We start from the raw sequence: 21,912 nt of genomic DNA on the forward strand, positions 1-21,912 counted from the left end.
TAAGCCAGATTCAATGAGCAATGTCACAAATGAGTAATTATCAGGTAACCACTGCAAATTGAGAAAATAATCAGCCTAATCCCCTGTAAAAATGACAGTGGAAGTGGAACCATAAAGTTCAAATCGGCCTCTATAAAATTCACATTGGTTAAGAATTTGCATGTCATTTTTGTTCTTAGCAGGGGTGAATCTAACTGTTATTCCTGGCAGTGCATTGAAATTATACAACAAATGCTGAGAGAGCTTTTTGCTATTGAAGGGGTAGGACACATACTATTGATTTATTGGACACTGTGAAGGAGATCAGATGCATTTATTGCACGGGTAAATGGACAACATAAAGCAAGAATGAAGCAATTAATACAAAGACAGATGCCTTCCAGTTTGAGCCAACCAATGACATAGAAACATTCTACTTAGGTACAAGTAGGCAAGCCAAAGTAGTTTGGATGAGGAACCTCAGTTGCTGGGAATCTTCAAAGGAAGTACACAGTAGTTCCATCAGGATCTGGAAAGCGAATCTGTTTTCCTTTCCTCATAAGTCTGCCATGCATTTCTGCCATTTTCTGATTCATTCTCTTATCATAGAACCCCCACAGTACAGAAGGAGGCCACTTGGCCCATCAGATCTGTACTGACCACAATCTCACCCAGGCCCTATTCCCGTAACCCTCATTTACCCTAGCTAATGCCTCTGGCATTAGGGTCAATTTAGCATGGCCAATCAACCTAACCTGCATATCTTTGTATTGTGGGAGGAAACCGGAGCACCCGGAGGAAACCCATGCAGACACGGGGAGAATGTGCAAACTCCACACAGACGGTGACTGAGGCCAGAATTGAACCCGGGTCTCTGGCGTTGTGAGGCAGCAATGCTAACCACTGTGCCACCGTGCTGCCCTCTCTTATCATGCTGCTTCTTCAACAACCTTGATCCTTCGCTGTATGGTCAGCCCTGCATTTCCAGGTTCCAAAGATGAGAAACCTCAGTTAAGAGGATAAATTGAAGAGGCTGGGACTGTTCTCCGTGGAGTGAAGAAGGCGAAGAGGCGATTTGATAGAGGTGTTCAAAATCATGAGGGGGCTGGACAGAATGGATAGGGAGACTGTTCTCGCTCGTACAAGAATCAAGAATGAGAGGGCACAGATTCAAACTGATTTGGGAAAGAAACAAATACGATGTGAGAAAAAGCTTTTTCACACAATGAGTGGTTCGAGTCTGGAATGCACTGCCTGGAAGTGTGGTGGAGGTAGGTTCAATCGAGGCATGCAAGAGGGAATTAGATGATGACTTGAACAGAAACAATGTTCAGGGGCACGGGGAAAAGACAGGGAAATGGCACTAATCATGATTTGGAGAGCTGGTGCACGCACGATGGGCTGAGTGGCTACCTTCTGCACCGTAACAATTCTGTGGTTTTAAACTTTTGCATTCAAAGAACTGGAACTGGGGTGGACAATCTGCAGGCAGTAGGGGGTGGAGGGGGGTGAGGCGGGGGGGGGGGGTGGGGATGAAGCATTGCTCGTGGCATTCATTGCAGAACTTTTGGATTTATTCCGATTGACAGATGTGACATTTCGTTTGTCTCTGACGTGGACAGATTTGGTTTACAAAGTAGCAGTTCTATTGGGAGTGTTCACAGGCAGAATATTGTTGTTTCGCTCTGCACAAAATCCTGTAGGGGATTCAGTAATCTGGCTGAAGAGCATTGACTTTATGAAGGGATAATCCTCCATCATCAAAGCTGCTATTATGGATCGACTTTAACCGGTGATCATAACTAAAGGAAAGTTTTCATCTCTGTAGCTCCAATGGTCCACCATTGGGCAATGTCTAAGCAGTTGAATTGGGTCAACGGCACTTTTCAAAAAAAAAGAAACTGGATTGTTTTCAATTGGGAAGTGCAATTGAAGGTCATGGGGATATTTAACAAGCTGTTTGCGCTGGAAAGATAGGGAAAGGTAGTTAATGTCCCGATAGTAAGCAGCCTGTTGTATATTTTATATCTCGGAGCTATGCAGAGATGACACTGCAGCTCATATGTGTGTAGCAGGAATTTAATTGCACTGCTTTTAAATGTCTGCTCCAGGCTTACAGTTCAATCTTCCAGCAACTTCAGCATTTTGATCTCTTTTCTCTGAATCCACACTCAGGCTTAACTAATCAAGCACACTGAGCATCAATGGTAAATTAACTCTCATAGTCAAACACAGAACAATTAAACACAACCACCTTTTCCCTTTTTAAAATTAAAGACCTTATTTTAAATTAAATAACCTTAAACTGTGTATGTTGAATCATTTCCGAGAATTCAGTTTCCCAGTTTTTTTCTAAGTCTAGAAACAGCCTTTGAGATGCCAAGGTCTCTGATGGTTATGCCGAGATCTATAAATTTGAGCTTGTGGTTCTGCGTGATCAACTTGGTTGCGTGAACATGCGAGACACTCAACTTCAATGTTATGCTAATAAAGAGGACCTGACCTTCTGTTGAAGTTGATGACCAGACCTTGACATGGCTAACAATGTAGTCAGTGCTTGTTTATTGGTGAGGAAATCATCATAGAAATCATAGAAACCCTACAGTACAGAAAGAGGCCATTCGGCCCATCGAGTCTGCACCGACCACAATCCCACCCAGGCCCTACCCCCACATCCCTACAGATTTACCCACTAATCCCTCTAACCTACGCATCTCAGGACACTAAGGGGCAATTTTTAGCATGGCCAATCAACCTAACCCACACATCTTTGGACCGTGGGAGGAAACCGGAGCACCCGGAGGAAACCCACGCAGACACGAGGAGAATGTGCAAACTCCACACAGACAGTGACCCAAGCCGGGAATCGAACCCAGGTCTCGGGAGCTGTGAAGCAGCAGTGCTAACCACTGTGCTACCGTTCCCCCGTGCAAACTTTCTACTGTTGAGATATAGGCCAGGATTCTCTGATCTCATTGGCCTCGCCACCGCTGCAGTAGGAACAGAGAATTTGGCGCTCAGCTAAAACTCCATTCGCTGCAGCGGGACTGGAGAATCCCAGCCACAGGCGAGGTCGGAGAATTCCGGCCATAAAGGTCTGTGTTCACACAAGTGTAGATGCAGGGCTCGTGCTTCCTGCTTTCTTGTAGAGTAGAGTAGAATCATAGAATTCTACAGTGCAGAAGGAGGCCATTTGGCCCATCAAGTCTGCACTGACAACAATCCCACCCAGGCCCATTCCTGTAACGCTGTGCACTTCCCCTAGCTAGTCCGCCTGACACTAAAAGGAAATTTAGCATGGCCAATCCATCTAACCTGTGCATCTTTGGATTGTGGGTGGAAACCGGAGCACCCAGAAGAAACCCACGCAGACACGGGGAGAGTGTGCAAATTCCACACAGACAGTGACCCAAGCCGGGAATCAAACCCGGGTCCCTGGCACTGTGAGGCAGCAGTGCTAACCACTGTGCCACCGTGCTGCCCCCAGTAATTGGTGTTCAGTTTCCAACTCAAGACGTGGTGCATAAGCATGAACAATGGGAGCACAGCTCCAAACACATTTCCTGACACATCCATTGTGGCACAATCAGCTGATGATTAATGATTTGGCAGAAACTTTCATGAGAAAAGTTAAAGTTTTAAAAGTTTATTTATTAGTGTCACAAGTTGGCTTACATTAACACTGCAATGAAGTTACTGTGAAGATCCCCTAGTCGACACACTGGCACCTGTTCGGGTACACTGAGGGAGAATTTAGCATGGCCAATGCACCAAGCCAGCACGACTTTCGGACTGTGGGAGGAAACCGGCACACCCAGAGGAAATCCACGCAGACATGGGAAGAATGTGCAGACTCCACACAGACAGTGACCCAAGCCGGGAATCAAACCTGGGTCCCTGGAGCTATGAGGCACCAGTGCTAACCACTGTGCCACCTTATCAGAAATAGATGTTGCTCGTGTTGGATTCTGTGGATGAGAAGTTCAGCTCTGTAGCATTGCTGCTGCTGGTGGTATAGAAGCCCTGAACTCGGAAATTGGCTTGCACCATGTTTCCAGCCACAACGCACTGCCTGTGTGGTACCCTGTGCTGGGAAAGATGCTAACACAGGAATGCTGCGCATGCGCTGGAAGCCCTCAACCATCAGTTGATCGTGATGTTATCCAGCCATTCAGGCTAATTTGATATCCATCTTAGAAATTTGAACGACACAGGTTCACTGCCTGTGCTAATCACTCACCCCCACTCACCCTATTTAAAGGGACAGGCATCCTGCTTACAGGTGAGTTGTCTTTAACTGGGCCATGTGTTTGGAAGGTGCTCTCAGAAGCCCAAAAAGGAGGAATCAGATTTTTATTTTTTTTATTCATTTGTGGGACTTGAGCATCACTGGCTGGCGCATTTATTGCCCATCCCTAGTTGCTCGAGGGCAGTTGAGAGTCAACCACATTGCTGTGACTCTAGAGTCACCTATAGGCCAGACTGGGTAAGGACGGCAGATTTCCTTCCCTAAAGGACATTAGTGAACCAGATGGGTTTTTATGACAATGGTCATCAGTAGATTCTTAATTCCAGATATTTTTTATTGATTCAAATTCTACCATCTGCCGCGGTGGGATTCGAACCCGGGTCCCCAGAACATGAGCAGAGTTTCTGGATTAATATTCTAGCGCTAATACCGCTAGGCCATCACCTCCCTTTCTAGAACACAGAAGAGGCAGACAATCTCTGTCAGGGTCCATACATTTCTAGCAACCTTTTCCACTCATTTGCATAGATTGAACTTGTGCACTAAACACAGGAACTGCATCTTTTTGACTTTAAAAACTTCTGACATGTTTACGGTGTCAAAATTGATTAGGAACATATGAGTCAATCTTTTCGACAGAATTACTGTCTGAGCCCTCCCAGAGTGAAGATAACAGAGTACTTGTCCACCCACTGTGCAGTTTTGCATGTATTTGCGTGCAATAATTTGGTTACAGCTTGTCTTTTACTTGACAAATTAATTACACTGCAGACGGCAGTGCCATCAACAATATTGCTTCTTGGAATAATATCCACCAAATTATTAATGAAGGTGAGGAACTTCACAGCACAGAGCTAAGCAACTCTTCTCCGAGAAATCCCTGTGCACGTGTTGTCATAAGGAGGTTAATAATTTACGCATCTGTCCTCTGAGGAAATCATGGAACTGGTTTGACAGCTGGCTAAATCTAACCATAAAACCTTGAGAATAATTTCTCAGCACCATCTGAACTCCACTGTAAGTTTTCAAACTTTTAATTTGCTCCCTTCCTTTCGGGGGCTGAATTTTCCCACAGGCTTCGGAGCCAGCCCTGACACTAGGCCGAATAGCAGCTCCTGAGCCCGCACTTGCTGAATGAGCTTGATCATTTTTCATCAGCAGATGAACTTGTGGTGCTCGTCGGAGGACCAGCAGATCTGAAGCCTCCAGGCGACAGGTGGATAGTCAGAGGCTTTTTTCCCCAGGGCGGAAGTGTCAATGACAAGGGAGCACAGGTTCAAGGTGAGAGGGGGAATGTTTAAGGGAGATGTACGGGGAGGTTTTTCATGCAGAGAGTCGTGGGTGCCTGGAACGTGCTGCCAAAGGAGGTGGTAGCCATGATGTGGAGTTGCCGGCGTTGGACTGGGATAGGCACAGTAAGTGGTCTCACAACATCAGGTTAAAGTCCAACAGGTTTATTTGGTAGCACGAGCTTTCGGAGCACCGCCCCTTCATTTGTGAAAACAAATCCTGCAGTCACCTGATGAAAGAGCAGCGCTCCGAAAGCTTGTGCTAGAGGAGGTGGTGGAAGCAGGCACATTAGTAACATTTGAGAGGTATTTGGAGGGTACGTGAATAGGGAGGGAATAGAGGGAACGGACCGAGTAAGGGCAGAGGTTTTTTTTAAATTTTAGTTAGGGCATCTAGGACGAGGGGTCATAGCCTTAGTATAAGGGGTAGGAAATTTAAAACAGAGTTGAGGAGAAACTACTTCTGCCAGAGGGTTGTGAATCTATGGAATTCGCTACCCAAAGTGCGGTGGATGCTGGACAGTGAATAAAGTTAAGGAGGAGTTAGACAGATTTTTAATTGGTAATGGTTATAGGGGGAAGACAGGAAAATGGTGATGAGAAGCATATCAGTCATGATCGAATGGCGGAGCGGACACCATGGGCCGAATGACATAAATTCTGCTCCTATATCTTATGAACTTATGATTTTATCATGATCGGCACGGGCTTGGAGGGCTGAAGGACCTGTTCCTGTGCTGTATTTTTCTTTGTTCTTTGAGAGGTGGGTGCTGCTGAGATAGGCCGGAGACCTTGGGGTGCCTCAAGATGGAGGCACAGTCAGACTGGTGAGTGGAAGTTAAGATTTAGAGGGCTGAGAGCGATAGACTCTAGTGGACAAAAGTGGGGAGCCATGATGTGGAGAGCCTTTGGCTCTGCCACCTCTTTGAGCCCCTGGTTCCAATGATCCACAGGGGCTGCCCCATGGAAAGGCTGCTTCTGTGAAGTTTAAGTTTATTTATTAGTGTCACAAGTAGGCTTACGCTAACACTGCAATGAAGTTACTGTGAAAATCCCCCAGTCGCCACACTCCGGCGCCTGTTCGGGTACACTGAGGGAGAATTTAGCACGGCCAATGCACCTAACCAGCACATCTTTTGGACTGTGGGAGGAAATCGGAGCACCCGGAGGAAACCCACACAGACACGGGGAGAACGTGCAAACTCCACACAGATAGTGTCCCAAGGCGGGAATCGAACCTGGGTCCCTGGTGCTATGATGCAGCAGTGCTAACCACTGTGCCACCGTGCTGCCCATGTGTCTGATATTGGCAAAATGCAAGGTGCCCTGTGAAATACCTCCTAAATAGAATCTTTAATTACACAAAGTGGCTCATCCTTTCTGACAGAGGCTGGGATATCTCTCTAACAATGGGGAATTGTCCTGACTCGGCTGTCTGCTATGTTACCAGCTCTCCATCCCACTATCCTTTTCCATCACCGGAAATGATAAAATTCAGTCCTCTGATTTTATCAATAAAAGTAAAAGGGCATTCAGCCTTTTAAGAGCTCATTTCTTCCACTGATCATTTCCTTTTTAAATAAGACTATGAAGGAATTTTACAATAATTAAATTGACTGCTTTTGTAACAGTTCCATGTTTTCATGCTTCTTCATCAATTTCTCCAAAGAATTAACTAATGAAGTTATGTTCTCTGGTGACATTACAGGGCATTTGGGGGAAATTTCAATTCTTTCCACATCTCCGGTGCAGAGTGTGTGGCCAATTAAACTGGAGTGACTCTTTCTCGCTCCGATCCTGACAGTTAATGTCATTGGTTTAGTTTCGAAGCACCCGTAGGTCTCAGAGGGTTACCTCAGGCATAAATACTAATCAGGGTCCTTTGACATTGGTGGGACTCGCAAGGCATTTTAATCCCATTCTGAGCGGGATTTGTTGAAGGCAGTGGATGTCTTTTCCTTAGCGAGTCCAGGAGTAGTTGAAGTGCTGCTCTGGCCGCTGTTAGGAAATATTTTGTTTAAAAAACAACCCTCTGCAATCACCCTCTGTCTTCTGTCATCAAGCCAAGTTGAAAAATTAAGGAGAGGAATGGTAACATGGTTAACTGGAGAGATCAAGTTGTAGCCACAAAGGAAGCCAATTTTTGTTTGGTTAGAGATGTACTTTTTTATTCATACATGGGACATGGGTGTTGCTGGTTGGCCAACATTTATTGCCCATTACTAGTTGCCTGTGGGCAGTTGAAAGTCAACCACATTGCTGTGGCTCTGGAGTCACATGGAGGCCAGGCCAGGTAAGGACAACAGATTTCCTTCCCTAAAGGGCATTAGTGAACCAGATGAGTTTTTCCGACAATCGACAATGGTTTCATGGTCATTAGTAATTTCAGATATTTTTTAAAATTTGATTCCAATTCCACCATCTGCCATGATGGGATTCAAACCTGGGTCCCCAGAAAATTGGCTGAGTTAATGGATGAATTGTCGAGCGATAATACCACTAGGCCATCGCCTCCCCATATTACTGTGGGAAAACTACAAACTAACTAAGGATGTAAACAGGAGATTGTGGAAAAGGTGGATATGAAGCTGAGGATTGGTAACATGTTCAAGATCACAGTGTCCTGTATCGAGACTTAATGGCTGAGGCGAGATCTACCCCTGTTTTGAGTTGTGTGCCACAACCCCACAATCTGTAGATTCAGCTTCTGATTTCAGAACCACTTAAGATGCATCTGACCCCAATAAATCAATTTCCCCTCCAAAATTCAATCCACACGATGCACTTGGTGGCATTATAACATATAAGGGCACAGGCTGAGAGATGTTAGGTCAGTAAAACATGCAGGCACATTGAAGGATGGAGAGTTTTATTTGATCTTCTTTGTTTGTCTAACTGGCAGCAAGCAAGGAATGGCTTGATCCCAAATACGACTAATGCATTTGGAATGGAAGAGTTATGGCAAAGTAATATGAGCTGAATTAGGTTTTATTTCATGCAGTATTGCAGAGGGTTGGGGTATCTCGAGTATATTATATTTAAAGGGTCATCGCCTTCATGAAAATTGCCCCAGATCACATCACTATGATTTGAGTATGCCGTGTTGTCAACATGATGCATGGTCTCTCCGAGCTCCTGTCCCACAGCCAATAAAACAGTGTGCTAAATTTGTTTATGAACAGAAATAACAGAAAAATGCCGCAGGACCTGAAAAATGATACAAGCGTGGACATTGCTTTCTGCTGAGGTTATTTTAAACGGGAGGGAAGTTAAATAGAAAGCCAATGTTATTGAGAAATCTGAAGGCATTGTGCTTTGCGGCACTCCTTCTCACAACTATTTCATCTAAAGCAAGATTTGGAATACTTCAAGAGTGAGAATGCTTGGGAACGCTTTTCATGGAAACTGGGGTCTTTTTTAAGTTGCTACGTTATTTGTTGAGTGACATCACAGAATTGTTACGGTGCAGAAGGAGGCCATTCCTCTCTTTAAATTTCCGAGCACGTACCTTCCTCCAAACATTCAGGACCGATGCAAGAATACCAAATCACAACCGTATATACTGCCTGAGATGAGGGTACTGATCGTTTGGCAGGTGGACTCTGATTGGTAGAGGCACTGCCATGGAGAAAGCACCAGGGAACAGTTAACTGCCAAGCGTTTGTTTAAATTCAAACCAGCCAATTTGACCCTGATTGGCCAAGGCAATGCCGTGGGGGTGAACCAGACAATGGCTGTTCCCCAAGCTCTTATTTAGCTGAAAAGGCAATAGGCATGGCCTGTTTGTTGATTGCATGTCACTGTAAAGTGATTGGCTGCCTGATTATAACATTGCATTCACATTTATAAAGGCATTAAGCTGCTGTTTTTGTTTTGATTTCAACAATAGCAACTCACTTGCCCTACTTATTCTGTAACAATGACATTACCTCATAGCAGATTAAGTTGGCAATGTGTTTGATAATTTCACAGTTTGATTTGATGGTTTGAGTTTTCTTAGTGAAGTTAACATCATCTATACGCTTTATGGAATTATGGAATGGTAAACATAGGAGGCAATTTGCCCCCTTGTATCCACACAAGATTGAGCTCCAACCATCTTCCTTTGTGCCAGGTATGACTCCAACCAGCAGAGAGTTTTCCCCATTTCCTATTTACTTCAGTTTTGTTCGGGTTCTTCGATGTCATACTTGGTCAAATGCTGTCTTGATGTCAAGGGTAGTCACTCTCACCTCACCTCTGTAAGTTCAGCTCTTTCGACCATGTTTGAACCAAGGATGTTATGAGGTCAGGGGCTGAGCGACCCAGCGGAACCCAAATTGAGCATCCGTGAGCAGGTTATTGCTGAGTAAGTCCTGTTGATGATCCCTTCCATCACTTTACTGATGATCGAGAATAGACTGATGGGGCGGTAATTGAACCGGTTGGAGTTGTCCTGTTTCTTGTGCACAGGGCATACCTGGGCAAATAGCCTCATTGCTGGGTAGATGCCAGTTTTGTAGTTGTACCTGAACAGCTTGGCTGGGGCACGGAAAATTCTGGAGCACAAGTCTTCGGGGCTATTGCCGGAATATTATCAGGACCCATAGCCATTTCCTGATGTCACATGGACTGAATTGGCTGGAAGCTGACATCTGTGATGTTGGGGATCTCCAGAATAGGCCGAGATGGATCATTGAACAAGGGTTGATTCCCCTAGCTTGGTGGATAATGGCAGATTGGGGGATATGTCAGGTCATGATGTTATAGATTGCTGTTGAATACAATTCAGCTGCTGCTCATGGCCCACAGTGCCTCATGGTTACCCAGTCTTGAGTTGCTAGATCTGATCAAAGTCTGTCCCATTTATTAACTGGTAGTGTCATACAACACGATGGAGGCTATCCTCAATGTAAAGGACAAGGACTGTATGGTGGTCATTCCTCTCGATACTGTCATGGACAGATGCACCTGCGGCAGGCAGCTTGGTGAGGAGGAGGTTGTAATGTCCTGACTATGTTCGGAGTCGTGGGTTTTAAACAAAAAGCAAAAGATGTGGTTTGCACACGTAGATTCAAAACAACATCAGGTTATTGTAGGAGCTGTTACCTGTAGAGAGTAGAAAATGAGACTAAGACTGGCACTTGTGAAACACCCCAATACAATTGCCATCAAACCATGTGACTGGCTCCTAAAGCAATTGTGCAACCACTTAAATATATAACAAAAGTCGAGTCAGATTTTTCCTCTTGTTGGTTCCCTCACCACCTGCCTTGCCTGGTAGCTATGTCCTTTAGGACTCAGCCAGCTCAGTCTGTGTTAGTACTACCGAACCATTCTTGGCAATGGTCATTGAAAGCCCCCATCCAGAGAATATTCTGTGCCCTTACCACCCTCAGTAGTTGCTCCAGGTTGTGTTCAACATGGAGGAATACTGATTCATCAGCTGGGGATGGGGGGGGAGTGGGGGGAGTAGTACATGATAATCAGCAGGATTCCTTGCCCATGTTCTACCTGGTGCCATGAGACTTCATGGAGACCAGAATCGGTTTTGAGGATTCCAGTGATTCACGCTGGACAGGGGGGGGGTGGTGGGATGGGGGGGGGGGGAATCATCCCACCTGAGAGGGCAGCAGCATAGTGGGCTGAGTGGGTCAATGCGCATGCACCAATCTGTCAATGCGGAGGTTGGCGCATGCGCACTGGCACTCTCATCACCAACCTCCCAATTACTGGCCCGGTGACCTCCTGACCTTCCCTCCCATCACTGGCCTCCAGAACTCGCCCCCCCCTCCCCCACCCCTGAACCACGTTCCAGCCCCGGTGCCCAGTGGGCAGTGCCAGTGTGCCCCTTGGGCAGTGCCAGGGCACCAGGCTAACACTGCCAAGCTGGCACTGCCCAAAGGGCACCCACCTCTTGCCCCCGATCTCCCATGGGGGCCTCAATGGCCTCTGTCCCCACCAGCGGGGTGAGTACATCTGTGTCCCATTAGTGGGGAGCAGTTGTAAACCCCGCTTGTGGGACCTATTCCTCGGCAGTGCAGGGGCAGTTTGGAGGTGGTGGGGGAAATGCTAGCGGGCCCAGAGAATACCGTCCCAGGCCCACTAATCATATCGAAATGTCAATTTTTACATTTTTATAGGATAATCAGCTTGGCGCGAAGCTGAATACGTCAGAAAGAGGGACCGGGAAAACTTGCAATCGGCCGAACATTGGCCACAAGACCCACCAGAGGCTCCCCCCCCCCCCACACTGATGTCTCCCGGCCCTCTGCGCTACTTGAGCAGCGCAGCAAGCTGGGAGAATCCCAGCCATAGTATCTGGGACATTATCTGTAAGGTACAACTCTGTGAGAATGACTACGTCAGGCTGTTGCTTGACTAGTCCGTGAAACAGCTCTCCCAATTTTGGCGCAATCCCGTTTCAAGCTTTAACCATTGTTAACAATCCAACAACAATCGCTTGTGCTAATACCTGACAAACATATCCTGTGTTTTGCACTAATAGATGAACAGCTTGAACACTGCATAGTTTGCCAGAGGAAATGGGTGAGATATTAAATGAGTACTTTGTGTCAGTATTCACCAAAGAGAAGGACTTGGTAGATGATGAGTCTGGGAAAGGATGTGTAGATAGTTTGAGTCATGTTGAGGTTAGAAAGGAGGAGGTATTGGAGTTCTTGAGAAACATTAAGGTAGACAAGTCCCCAGAGCCTGATGGGATATACCCCAGAATACTGAGAGAGGCAAGGGAGGAAATTGCTGGGGCCTTGAGAGAAATCTTTCTATCCTCACTGGCTACAGGAGAGGTCCCAGTGGATTGGAGAATAGCCAATGTTGTTCCTTTGTTTAAGAAGGGTAGCAAGAATAATCCAAGTACTTACAGGTCGGTGAGCCTTACATCAGTGGTAGGGAAATTATTGGAGAGGATTCTTCGAGACAGGATTTATTCCCACTTGGAAATAAGTGGAGTATTAGTGAGAGGCAACATGGTTTTGTGAAGGGGAGGTCGTGTCTCACAAACTTGATCGAGTTTTTTGAGGAAGTGACGAAGATGATTGATGAGGGTAGGGCAGTGGATGTTGTCTACATGGACTTCAGTAAGGCCTTTGACAAGGTCCCTCAGGCAGACTGGTGCAGAAGGTAAAGTCGCATGGGATCAGAGGTGAGCTGGCAAGGTAGATACAAAACTGGCTCGGTCAAAGAAGACAGAGGGTAGCAATGGAAGGGTACGTTTCTGAATGGAGGGCTGTGACAAGTGGTGTCCCTCAGGGATCAGTGCTGGGACCTTTGCTGTTTGTAATATATATAAATGATTTGGAGGAAAATGTAACTGGATTGATTAGTAAGTTTGCGGACGACACAAAGGGTGGATTTGCGGATAGCGATGAGGACCATCAGAGGATACAGCATGGTATAGATCAGTTGGAGACTTGGGCGAGATGGCAGATGGAGATTAATCTGGACAAATGTGAGGCAATGCATTTTGGAAGGTCTAATTCAGATAGGAAATATACAGTAAATGGCAGAACCCTTAAGAGTATTGATAGGCAAAGGGATCTGGGTGTACAGGTACACAGGTCACAATGCAGGTGGAGAAGGTAGTCAAGAAGGCATACGGCATGCTTGCCTTCATCGGCCGGAGCATTGAGTTTAAAAATTGGCAAGCCATGTTGCAGCTTAGTTAGGCCGCACTTGGAATATAGTGTTCAATTCTGGTCGCCACACTACCAGAAGGATGTGGAGGCTTTGGAGAGGGTACAGAAAAGATTTACCAGGATGTTGCCTGGTATGGAGGGCATTAGCTATGAGGAGATGTTGGAGAAACTTGGTTTGTTCTCACTGGAGCGACGGAGGTTAAGGGGAGACCTGTTAGAAGTCTACAAGATTATGAGAGGCATGGACAGAGTGGATAGTCAGAAGCTTTTTCCCTGGGTGGAAGAGTCAATTACTCGGGGCCATGGGTTTAAGATGCGAGGGGCAAGGTTTAAAGGAGATGTACGAGGCAGATTTTTTACACAGAGAGTAGTGGGTGCCTAGAACTCATTGTCAGGGGAGGTAGTGGAAGCGGATACAGTAGTGACTTTTAAGGGGGGTCTTGACAAGTACATGAATACGATGGGAATAGAGGGATATGGTCCCCGGAAGGATAGGGGGTTTTAGTTAAGTCGGGCAGCATGGTCGGTGCAGGCTTGGATGGCTGAAGGGCCTGTTCCTGTGCTGTAATTTTCTTTGTTCTTTGGGGGATGTTGGAAACATGGTATCATAGCAACAGGAGTAGGCCATCCAGTCCCTCAAGCCTCTCCTGTGCGTCAGTTGAACCATGGCTGATCTGTACTTCAACTCCATTTACTCCACAATGCCTTGCTATATTTAGGTAACAAAACCTTTCTATCTCGATCTTTCGATGATTTCAATTGACTCAGCACACCGCAGCCTTTCGAGAAAGAAAATTACAGATTTCTACCACCCATTGTATGAAAAATAATTTGTTCCCTATTTCATTCCTAAATGATCCAGCCCTAATGTTAGGATTATGCACATTTATTCTGGACAGAAGACAAAAACTTCTCAACTGGATTGTCCCCCAGCCAAGTAAATTCATGGGGAACAAACAAAGGAACTGCCATCCATCCTCATAATTTAACCATCGTTTAAAACCCTGGTAACTCTGCATTCTATCCCTTGAAAGGCCAATGCCTTTGTGGTGGACTTCAGTTGTGCCTTTGTCCTGCCTGGACCACCGTTGTGTGTTTGTCATGCCTGGACACATCCCCTGCCGGCTCCTCCCCTTGTCACCTAGTATAAAGGTGGCTGTTCCCTCCCCCTTGTTCAGTTCGGATCGGTTATCTGTTGGGATGTGCTCCTGGTTCTGTAATGAATAAAAGCCTACAGTTGTATTGGCACACCAGTAGTCTTCTGCCTAATTGATAGTGCATCAGCCTTGAATTTCAGTGTACAAAACTGGAACCAGTTGGCGCCTAACCTAACCCTTGTGTTAGATAGTTTCTCTGATCCTCATAATACGTTCCAATCACTTGCCTTCAACCAATGTTAAATTGAAGTCCAAAGATGTGCGGGCTAGTTGATTGGCCATGCTAAATTGACCCTAATGTTAGGGGATTAGCAGGGTAAATATGCAGGGTTGTGGGAATAGGGGCTGGGTGGGATTGTGGTCAGTGTAGACTTGATGGGCCGAGTGGACTCTTTCTGCACTGTAGGGATTCTATGAATGTGTGGCTTTAAATAACCTTGAGTATAAATCACCATGTCCTGAAAATTTGTCTGCCCTGAGACTCGGTGTTTTAAACATGCCTTATATATGCTCTGATGTGCCGAGATTAAATGAATGAACCCACCACATCTTTACCCAATCCTTTATACCATGCATACAGTGCAGACAGAGGCCATTCAGCCCATTCAGTGCCGGATTTAGACTTGGTGAGGCCCTAAACTATATAAAGCTTGGAGGTCCCTTGTTAAAACGTTACACCAAAAGATCTCACAAAAGTGCGAACCAAAACAGGACCTTGGGTCACCACAAAATAATTGAAAACATAATTATGCCTTTTAATTATTTAATAGCAAGGTATTTAAAGTGAAAAATACAAATTATTTTCAAATGAATGTATTTACTGATTACACATTTATCATTTGGCTGGCTTGATCTCTTTCATAGATTATAATATAATATACCCTGGAAACAATACTTAAATGTAATTCTTAAAATAATTTTAAGTTACATTAATATATATACAAAATGCTGACAAAATATAAGTAATCAGGATCACTTTTATTAATATAAGTAATAACGAAATTGTTTGCAAAATCAGAAAACTGATATCAGATACAACTTAAAACATTTTCTTTCTTGATTTCTCAAAAGCAAAATCATGAATTATGTCCTCAAATGATATGCTACGCAGCTTATCACTTTCTATGGACATGATGCTAAGTGCAGACAGTTTGTCTTGAGACATGGTTGCTCTCAGTTCATTTTTGATTCTCTTTAGCTGTGAAAATGACCTTTCTCCTGAACAATTGAGTTTCGTGAATTTTGTTGTTTCAACTGTGGGTGTCGGCTCTGCAACGCTCACATTTGCATCACTTCCAGTGTTTTCCTCAGCTGAGATTCCAGACTCTGTTGTCTCAGTAGCAGAGGCACCATGCTGTGGTTGTTTTGGACTTTGCTGATCACCTGGGTTTGTGGATCCTTATCTGTTTCTCGAGTAAAGTAACTGCCAACTTTTGCTAATTTTTTGAGTTGCTCTTCAAGCTGGTGCTTTCTTTTTCTTTTCTGGTATCCGCTCTTAAATGTTCTCTTCGTTGTAAATCTTCTGAAATTTTGTGAGGCCCCTGCGGATTGTGAGGCCCTAAGCTGTAGCTTGTTTAGCTTATGCCTAAATCCGGCACTGAGCCCATTGACCCTGCACCGACAACAATCCCACCCAGGCCTGCATCTATTTACCCTGCTAACCCCCCTGACACTAAGGGGCAATTTTGCATGGCCAATCAACCTAACCCACACATCTTTGGAGTGCGGGAGGAAACCGGAGCACCCGGAGGAAACCCACGCAGACATGTGCAGACTCCCCGCAGATAGTGACCCAAACCGGTAATCGAACCCGGGCCCCTGGCGCTGTGAGGCAGCAGTGCTAACCACTGTGCCAATGTGCCGCCCGTGTGAGTGACTGGTGCCTTTAAATTATTATAAAAACACGACACCCCATACTGCTGACGTTTTTTCCCTCTAAATTCACTGTGAAATGGATGCAGAATACTCCGTGAACAAGTCTACCACTTCCTTATTATCTCTAATGGTGTCACAGGCATTGATCTTTTAACTCCTGAATATGTCAATGATGATTTCCAAGTCTAATAAAGTTCCCAGACTGCTGGGAGTTGCCTGATAATTGACAGTGGATCCCTGGAACCTCAGAGCTTTGGATGTATTCATGTCAAGTCTGAACTGACACTGACAACTGAAAAGTTTCACTTTCTCCTTTTTCATCAGCTTTTATTTTCTCCCTCTGCTGAAATGCAGGTAAGTTTATGATAAGTTTGAATGGATGCAGTCAATCAACCTGTTAGCAAGCAGCTCTGTAAGTTTAAGTATTGAGGTTCAGTGGTTTGATTTGATTTGATTTATTATTGTCACATGTATTAGTATGCAGTGGAAAGTATTGTTTCTTGCGTGCTATACAGACAAAGCATACCGTTCATAGAGAAGGAAAGGAGAGAGTGCAGAATGTAGCGTTACAGTCATAGCTAGGGTGTAGAAAAAAATTAACTTAATATGAGGCAGGTCCATTCAAATGTCTGATGGCAGCAGGGAAGAAGCTGTTTTTGAGTCGGTTGGTACGCGATCTCAGACTTTTGTATCTTTTTCCCGAAGGAAGAAGGTGGAAGAGAGAATGTCCGGGGTGCGTGGGGTCCTTAATTATGCTGGTTGCTTTTCCGAGGAAGCGGGAAGTGTAGACAGAGTCAATGGATTGGATATGGTCAATGCTAATCTTGTACCAGGTCCAAAATGATTTGATGATGGCAGAGGCAGTTCAAAGAGCCTTGATTCTCTGGGGAACTGCAAACACTCTTGTCTATCTCTTCTTTCTCTCACCTTTACTGGGTTTGGTTTCCTTTTATATCTTCTCATCTTGCTGCTTTCGATTGTGATGAAAAACAATGCTTGTCAGTGCTAAACTACCCTTTGCAAAGCCTTGCGGAGATCAACATTGTGAGTGTTTGTAATATTTTTGTATTCCAGGGACTTTGAACGTGTTTCTGAGATTCAAAGGATTCAAAGGATCAACCATAACTGAAAATCTCATCTGGACAATGTCTGGCAACCAGGGGGAACAGTGGATGTTTGCGAATATCAATATCAATCCAAGTGGAACTTTTCAGGTGAGATCATTAGAGTAATATGCAGAGACATAGAGATATTTCTACAATATTACAACATTGTATGCATATTAATATACATAGTAAATGCATATTTCTTAAATATTAGCCACATTTTTTATTGTGCAACAGAAGTGCTAAAACAAAATTGCACTTTGTTACATAGAAGATGCCTAATAAAATATTAGCCTTGAGTTGCACTGTGGGATAGCAGCACATAATGGGTTGGTGAATTTGTCTGAAGTTCCTCTCTCTGTTTTCTGGGGTCTGGTTGGTATCCCCTGTGGAGCTAATGCCCCTGCTAAAGTGACAGCAAGGGAAATTCACGGTGGGATATTTGGAAAATTGGCTGGAATTACAATGGTGCCAGCTGGATGCCTGTGGTCCTTTACCAGTGCCTGGCCCCATTACCATGCTTGTAGCCGTCTATGGGTGCAAAAGGGGTGCCCCACCGCAGGTTGCCTGTTCCAGGCTGTTACAATATTGGGTGGGTCTGAAGTGTAGTGGAGATTAGTTCCTGGGGAGTTGTTGGTGGGGTAGTAAAAACATAGAGTAGAAACATAGAATCCCTACAGTGCAGAAAGAGGCCATTTGGCCCATCGAGTCTGCACTGACCACAATACCGCCCAGGCCCTATCTCCATGCATTTACCCTAGCGAGTCTCCTTGACACTAAGGGGCAATTTTAGCATGGCCAATCCACCTAACCCACATCTTAGTGAAGTGAAACCTGTGGCCACAGAAGCCGATATTGTTTTTATGGAGTCCAGAGGAACACGCCTCCTCTTCATCAATACAGCAATTCACCTCTATTAGATGACAGCCTAGTGGTATTATCACTAGACTATTAATCCAGAAACTCAACTATTATTCTGGGCACCCAAGTTTGAATCCCGCCACGGCAGATGATGGAATTTGAATTCAATTTTTAAAAATATCTGGAATTAAGAATCTACTGATGACCATGAAACCATTGGCGATTGTCAGAAAAACCCAACTGGTTCACTAATGTCCTTTAGGGAAGGAAATCTACCATTCTTACCCGGTCTGGCCTACATGTGACTCCAGAGCCACAGCAATGTGGTTGATTCTCCATTGCTCTTGGGCAACTAGGAATGGACAATAAATGCTGGCCAGCCAGCGACGCCCATGTCCCTCGAATGAATAAAAAAAAATTGACGTCTTCTGTGTATCAATGACAATCAGCCAACTGCTTGCATGAAACTAATGTTCAGGATAACTTTCACGAACCTGCCAACCAGGTTGGGAGCAGGAGGCTATAGGGTAGTGATATTGCTACTGGACCAGTAATCCAGAGACCCAGGGTAACGTTCTGGGAACCCAGATTCAAATCCCACCATGGCAAATGCTGAAATTTGAATTTAATAAAAATCTGGGATTAAAAGTCTAACGATGACCATGAAACTATTGTCATCTTTGGTAAAAACCCATCTGGTCACCTAATGTCTTTTAGGGAAAGAAATCTGCCACCCATACCTGCTGTGACCGACATGTGACTCCAGATCCACAGCAATGTGGTTGACTCTTAAATACCACTCAGTTCAAGGGCAATTAGGAATAGGCAACAGATGCTGCCTCTGATAACGATGCCGACATCCCATGAAAAAATAAAGAACAACAAAAAAGGAAGGGCACAGTTATTTTTCCCCTCAATTTTCAGGATGCTAATCCCTGGACAAGCCAGTGAAGATTTCCCCCCATTATGTTCTTGTTCCAATATCATTATTCAAGGGCCATCACTTTTCTGTGTGATCAAATGGTGCCATAATTGTTATTGAGGTAGAGTGGAGTGTGATGCAAAGGATGGAAGCAGAACGTTGCGGTTCTTTGGGGTGAAATGGCTGGAGGGCAGAACTTTGGCAGATCACAGCCAAGTGCAAAGACTTAGACATGAAAGCAAGAAATGTGGGATTTTTTGCCCCACATGCGAGGGTGGGGCAAATCGTCAACCTGCTCCACCCCAATGACTGGCGTACCCCAGGAATCCCAGCCACCGCACTCCAGGTCCTGTGGGAATTATACCTGCTTACAGTCTCTGAGAATGTAAAGTGAAAAATAAGTGGATCCAAAGGCCAGCAATTACCTTCTCGCTTCAGTTTGTTTGATGGTCCGAGGGAAAAGAGAAATTTGTTCTATTTAATTCTTAGCCCCATAAGGGCAAAGTTGCAAGGTGTCACTGAGAAACTCTGGAATTCAGTCTAGGCGGATATCCCTGCAGACACAATCACCTACTATCTTTATTAGAAGTCCTTTCCTTGGACTTGGCAACAGGGTTAATTACCAATCGACGACTGGAGGTTACTCTCCACCACATTGCTGGTGGCAGAGTTGGGAAGCAGAAACCTCTGGCTCTTCGTGTCTCCCGGTTATGTAAGGTGGTGATAGACTCTGGCCAGGGTTTCATGGTCCATTCATGGCATGTGTGGTGAACCATAGATGGTTACCACTATGGGTACTGAACCATAGATGGTTGTCACGATGGGTACTGAACCATAGATGGTTGTCACGATGGGTACTTGTACATATGTTACTCTTGTTACTGTTGGGGTTAGGGTTGGGGTGTTCCACCTGTTAGCACTGTTCTGTGGCACACTCCGGTTGGCTCCGCCTTCCTATAGGAGTATAAAGGTCACTGCACTTCCTCGTGACCCTTTAGTCTGGGATTGTATTGTTATGATGTGGAGATGCCGGCATTGGACTGGGGTAAACACAGTAAGAAGTTTAACAACACCAGGTTAAAGTCCAACAGGTTTATTTGGTAGCAAAAGCCACACAAGCTTTCGGAGCTCTAAGCCCCTTCTTCAGGTGAGTGGGAATTCTGTTCACAAACAGAGAGTGTCTTTATAAGCTCTGTTTGTGAACAGAATTCCCACTCACCTGAAGAAGGGGCTTAGAGCTCCGAAAGCTTGTGTGGCTTTTGCTACCAAATAAACCTGTTGGACTTTAACCTGGTGTTGTTAAACTTCTTCCATTGTATTGTTAAGCAGTATGCTCTATTCTTGTTGCGAATAAAAGCCTTTATTCCCGGGTACGATCTAGCCTCCCGAGTGGATTAATCGCGCATCAGCGTATCTCCCCCCACTCCCCCCTCCCCCCCGGAAGATGCGGTGGGCCATTTAAGTTGCCGTTTATTTTGGCGGGACCGTAATATCTCACCGGGTGGACAGGGCCGTAAAACCCTGGCTTATGACACCGTAACCTGCAATCTGCTCACGCCCTGAGGAAAAAGGATCGTCTGACAAGCATTGTGTGTCAGTAGATGGTTTTGTTGCATTGATGGAGCAGGGTTGAAAGGTGTTCCGGGATAAACTGTTTTCCACTGCAGTGCAATCCTGTGACAGTAATTGTCATCCCCGACTTCGCTCTGGCTTTGCACTGTCATTTCTTTCCTCAGAAGATTAGTTTCTTTTGTAAAAGGGTTTCATTCTCGAGAGAAGCCCCGGTCTTCTAGAGTCCAGACTGCTAAATTAAACTATTATGTGCTTTAGACATACAGTCCACTGGGCTTCGAGTAAATCTGTCAGAACAAAATTTAGCGGTGACCTTTGGCAGCACTTTCTTCACACCCGGCCCACGACATTGCACTGCTTTCAGACCCAAGGCACTCAATTAATAAAAGATTCTGCGGAATGCTTTTTGGGAGCCATTCAGAAGCACATTAGTTCGATGTAGTTGTTTCAGAGATGAAACCACAAACAGTGCATCTGACTGAACCGTTCACAGCACACCAGAAAACAACTGAACTTTAATCACTTGCAAGGGTGCTTTCGTTCTTTACTGTTGCTATGTTGCAAGAATTTACAAGATACAAAAGTCTGAGGACACGTACCAACCGACTCAAGAACAGCTTCTTCCCTGCTGCCATCAGACTTTTGAATGGACCTGCCTCACATTAAGTTGATCTTTCTCTGCACCCCAGCTATGACTGTAACACTACAGTCTGCACTCTCTCCTTTCCTTCTCCATGAACGGTATGCTTTGTGCAAGAAACAATACTTTTCACTGTATACCAATACATATGACAATAATAAATCAAATCAAATTTACCTTGGACACCAATCACTGATGGTCACAGCTTAAAATAGTCATTCTGGCTCCACTGATAGTGTGATCTGCCATTGGGACATTATTCCGTTTTGCCTTGCTGTACTAATCTCAGCTAGAATACCAATGGAGGTTTTTACGGTTCTTCTCCCAGCCATAGGCCCCATTGCATCACATCTCAGGCCCATTCCCCACCATATTGCTGACCCATCTCCCACCCAATTGCAGCCCCATCACAGATCCATCCCTGCCGCATTCCCTTCCCACTGCAGACCGATTCCCCGCTCCCCCACAACTCCACAATAAGGAAAAGGAAGCGATGTGTGCAACAAAAGAAGCGGGCTGCTGCGTTTTATGTTAATACCTTTAAATATGGAAATGCGCACTTTGCTATCCTTTATGTGGAAGAAAATTAACCGCTGATGATGCTCTGCTGGGGAAGTGTGCTTTG

The 21,912-nt window shown here is 45.1% G+C and overlaps 1 protein-coding gene across 1 annotated transcript in view; it reads left to right on the forward strand.

Moving 5' to 3' along the window:
* Positions 1-21,912, forward strand: part of mdga2a (MAM domain containing glycosylphosphatidylinositol anchor 2a) — a 589,650-nt gene that overhangs the window by 561,668 nt on the left and 6,070 nt on the right. Inside the window, exon 15 of the mRNA XM_078233125.1 lies at positions 17,261-17,400. Coding sequence (XP_078089251.1) covers positions 17,261-17,400 — 140 coding nt within the window. The remainder of the gene's footprint in view (positions 1-17,260; positions 17,401-21,912) is intronic.

Source organism: Mustelus asterias, chromosome 18 (genome assembly GCF_964213995.1).
Source record: "Mustelus asterias chromosome 18, sMusAst1.hap1.1, whole genome shotgun sequence".
Lineage (NCBI taxonomy): Eukaryota > Metazoa > Chordata > Chondrichthyes > Carcharhiniformes > Triakidae > Mustelus > Mustelus asterias.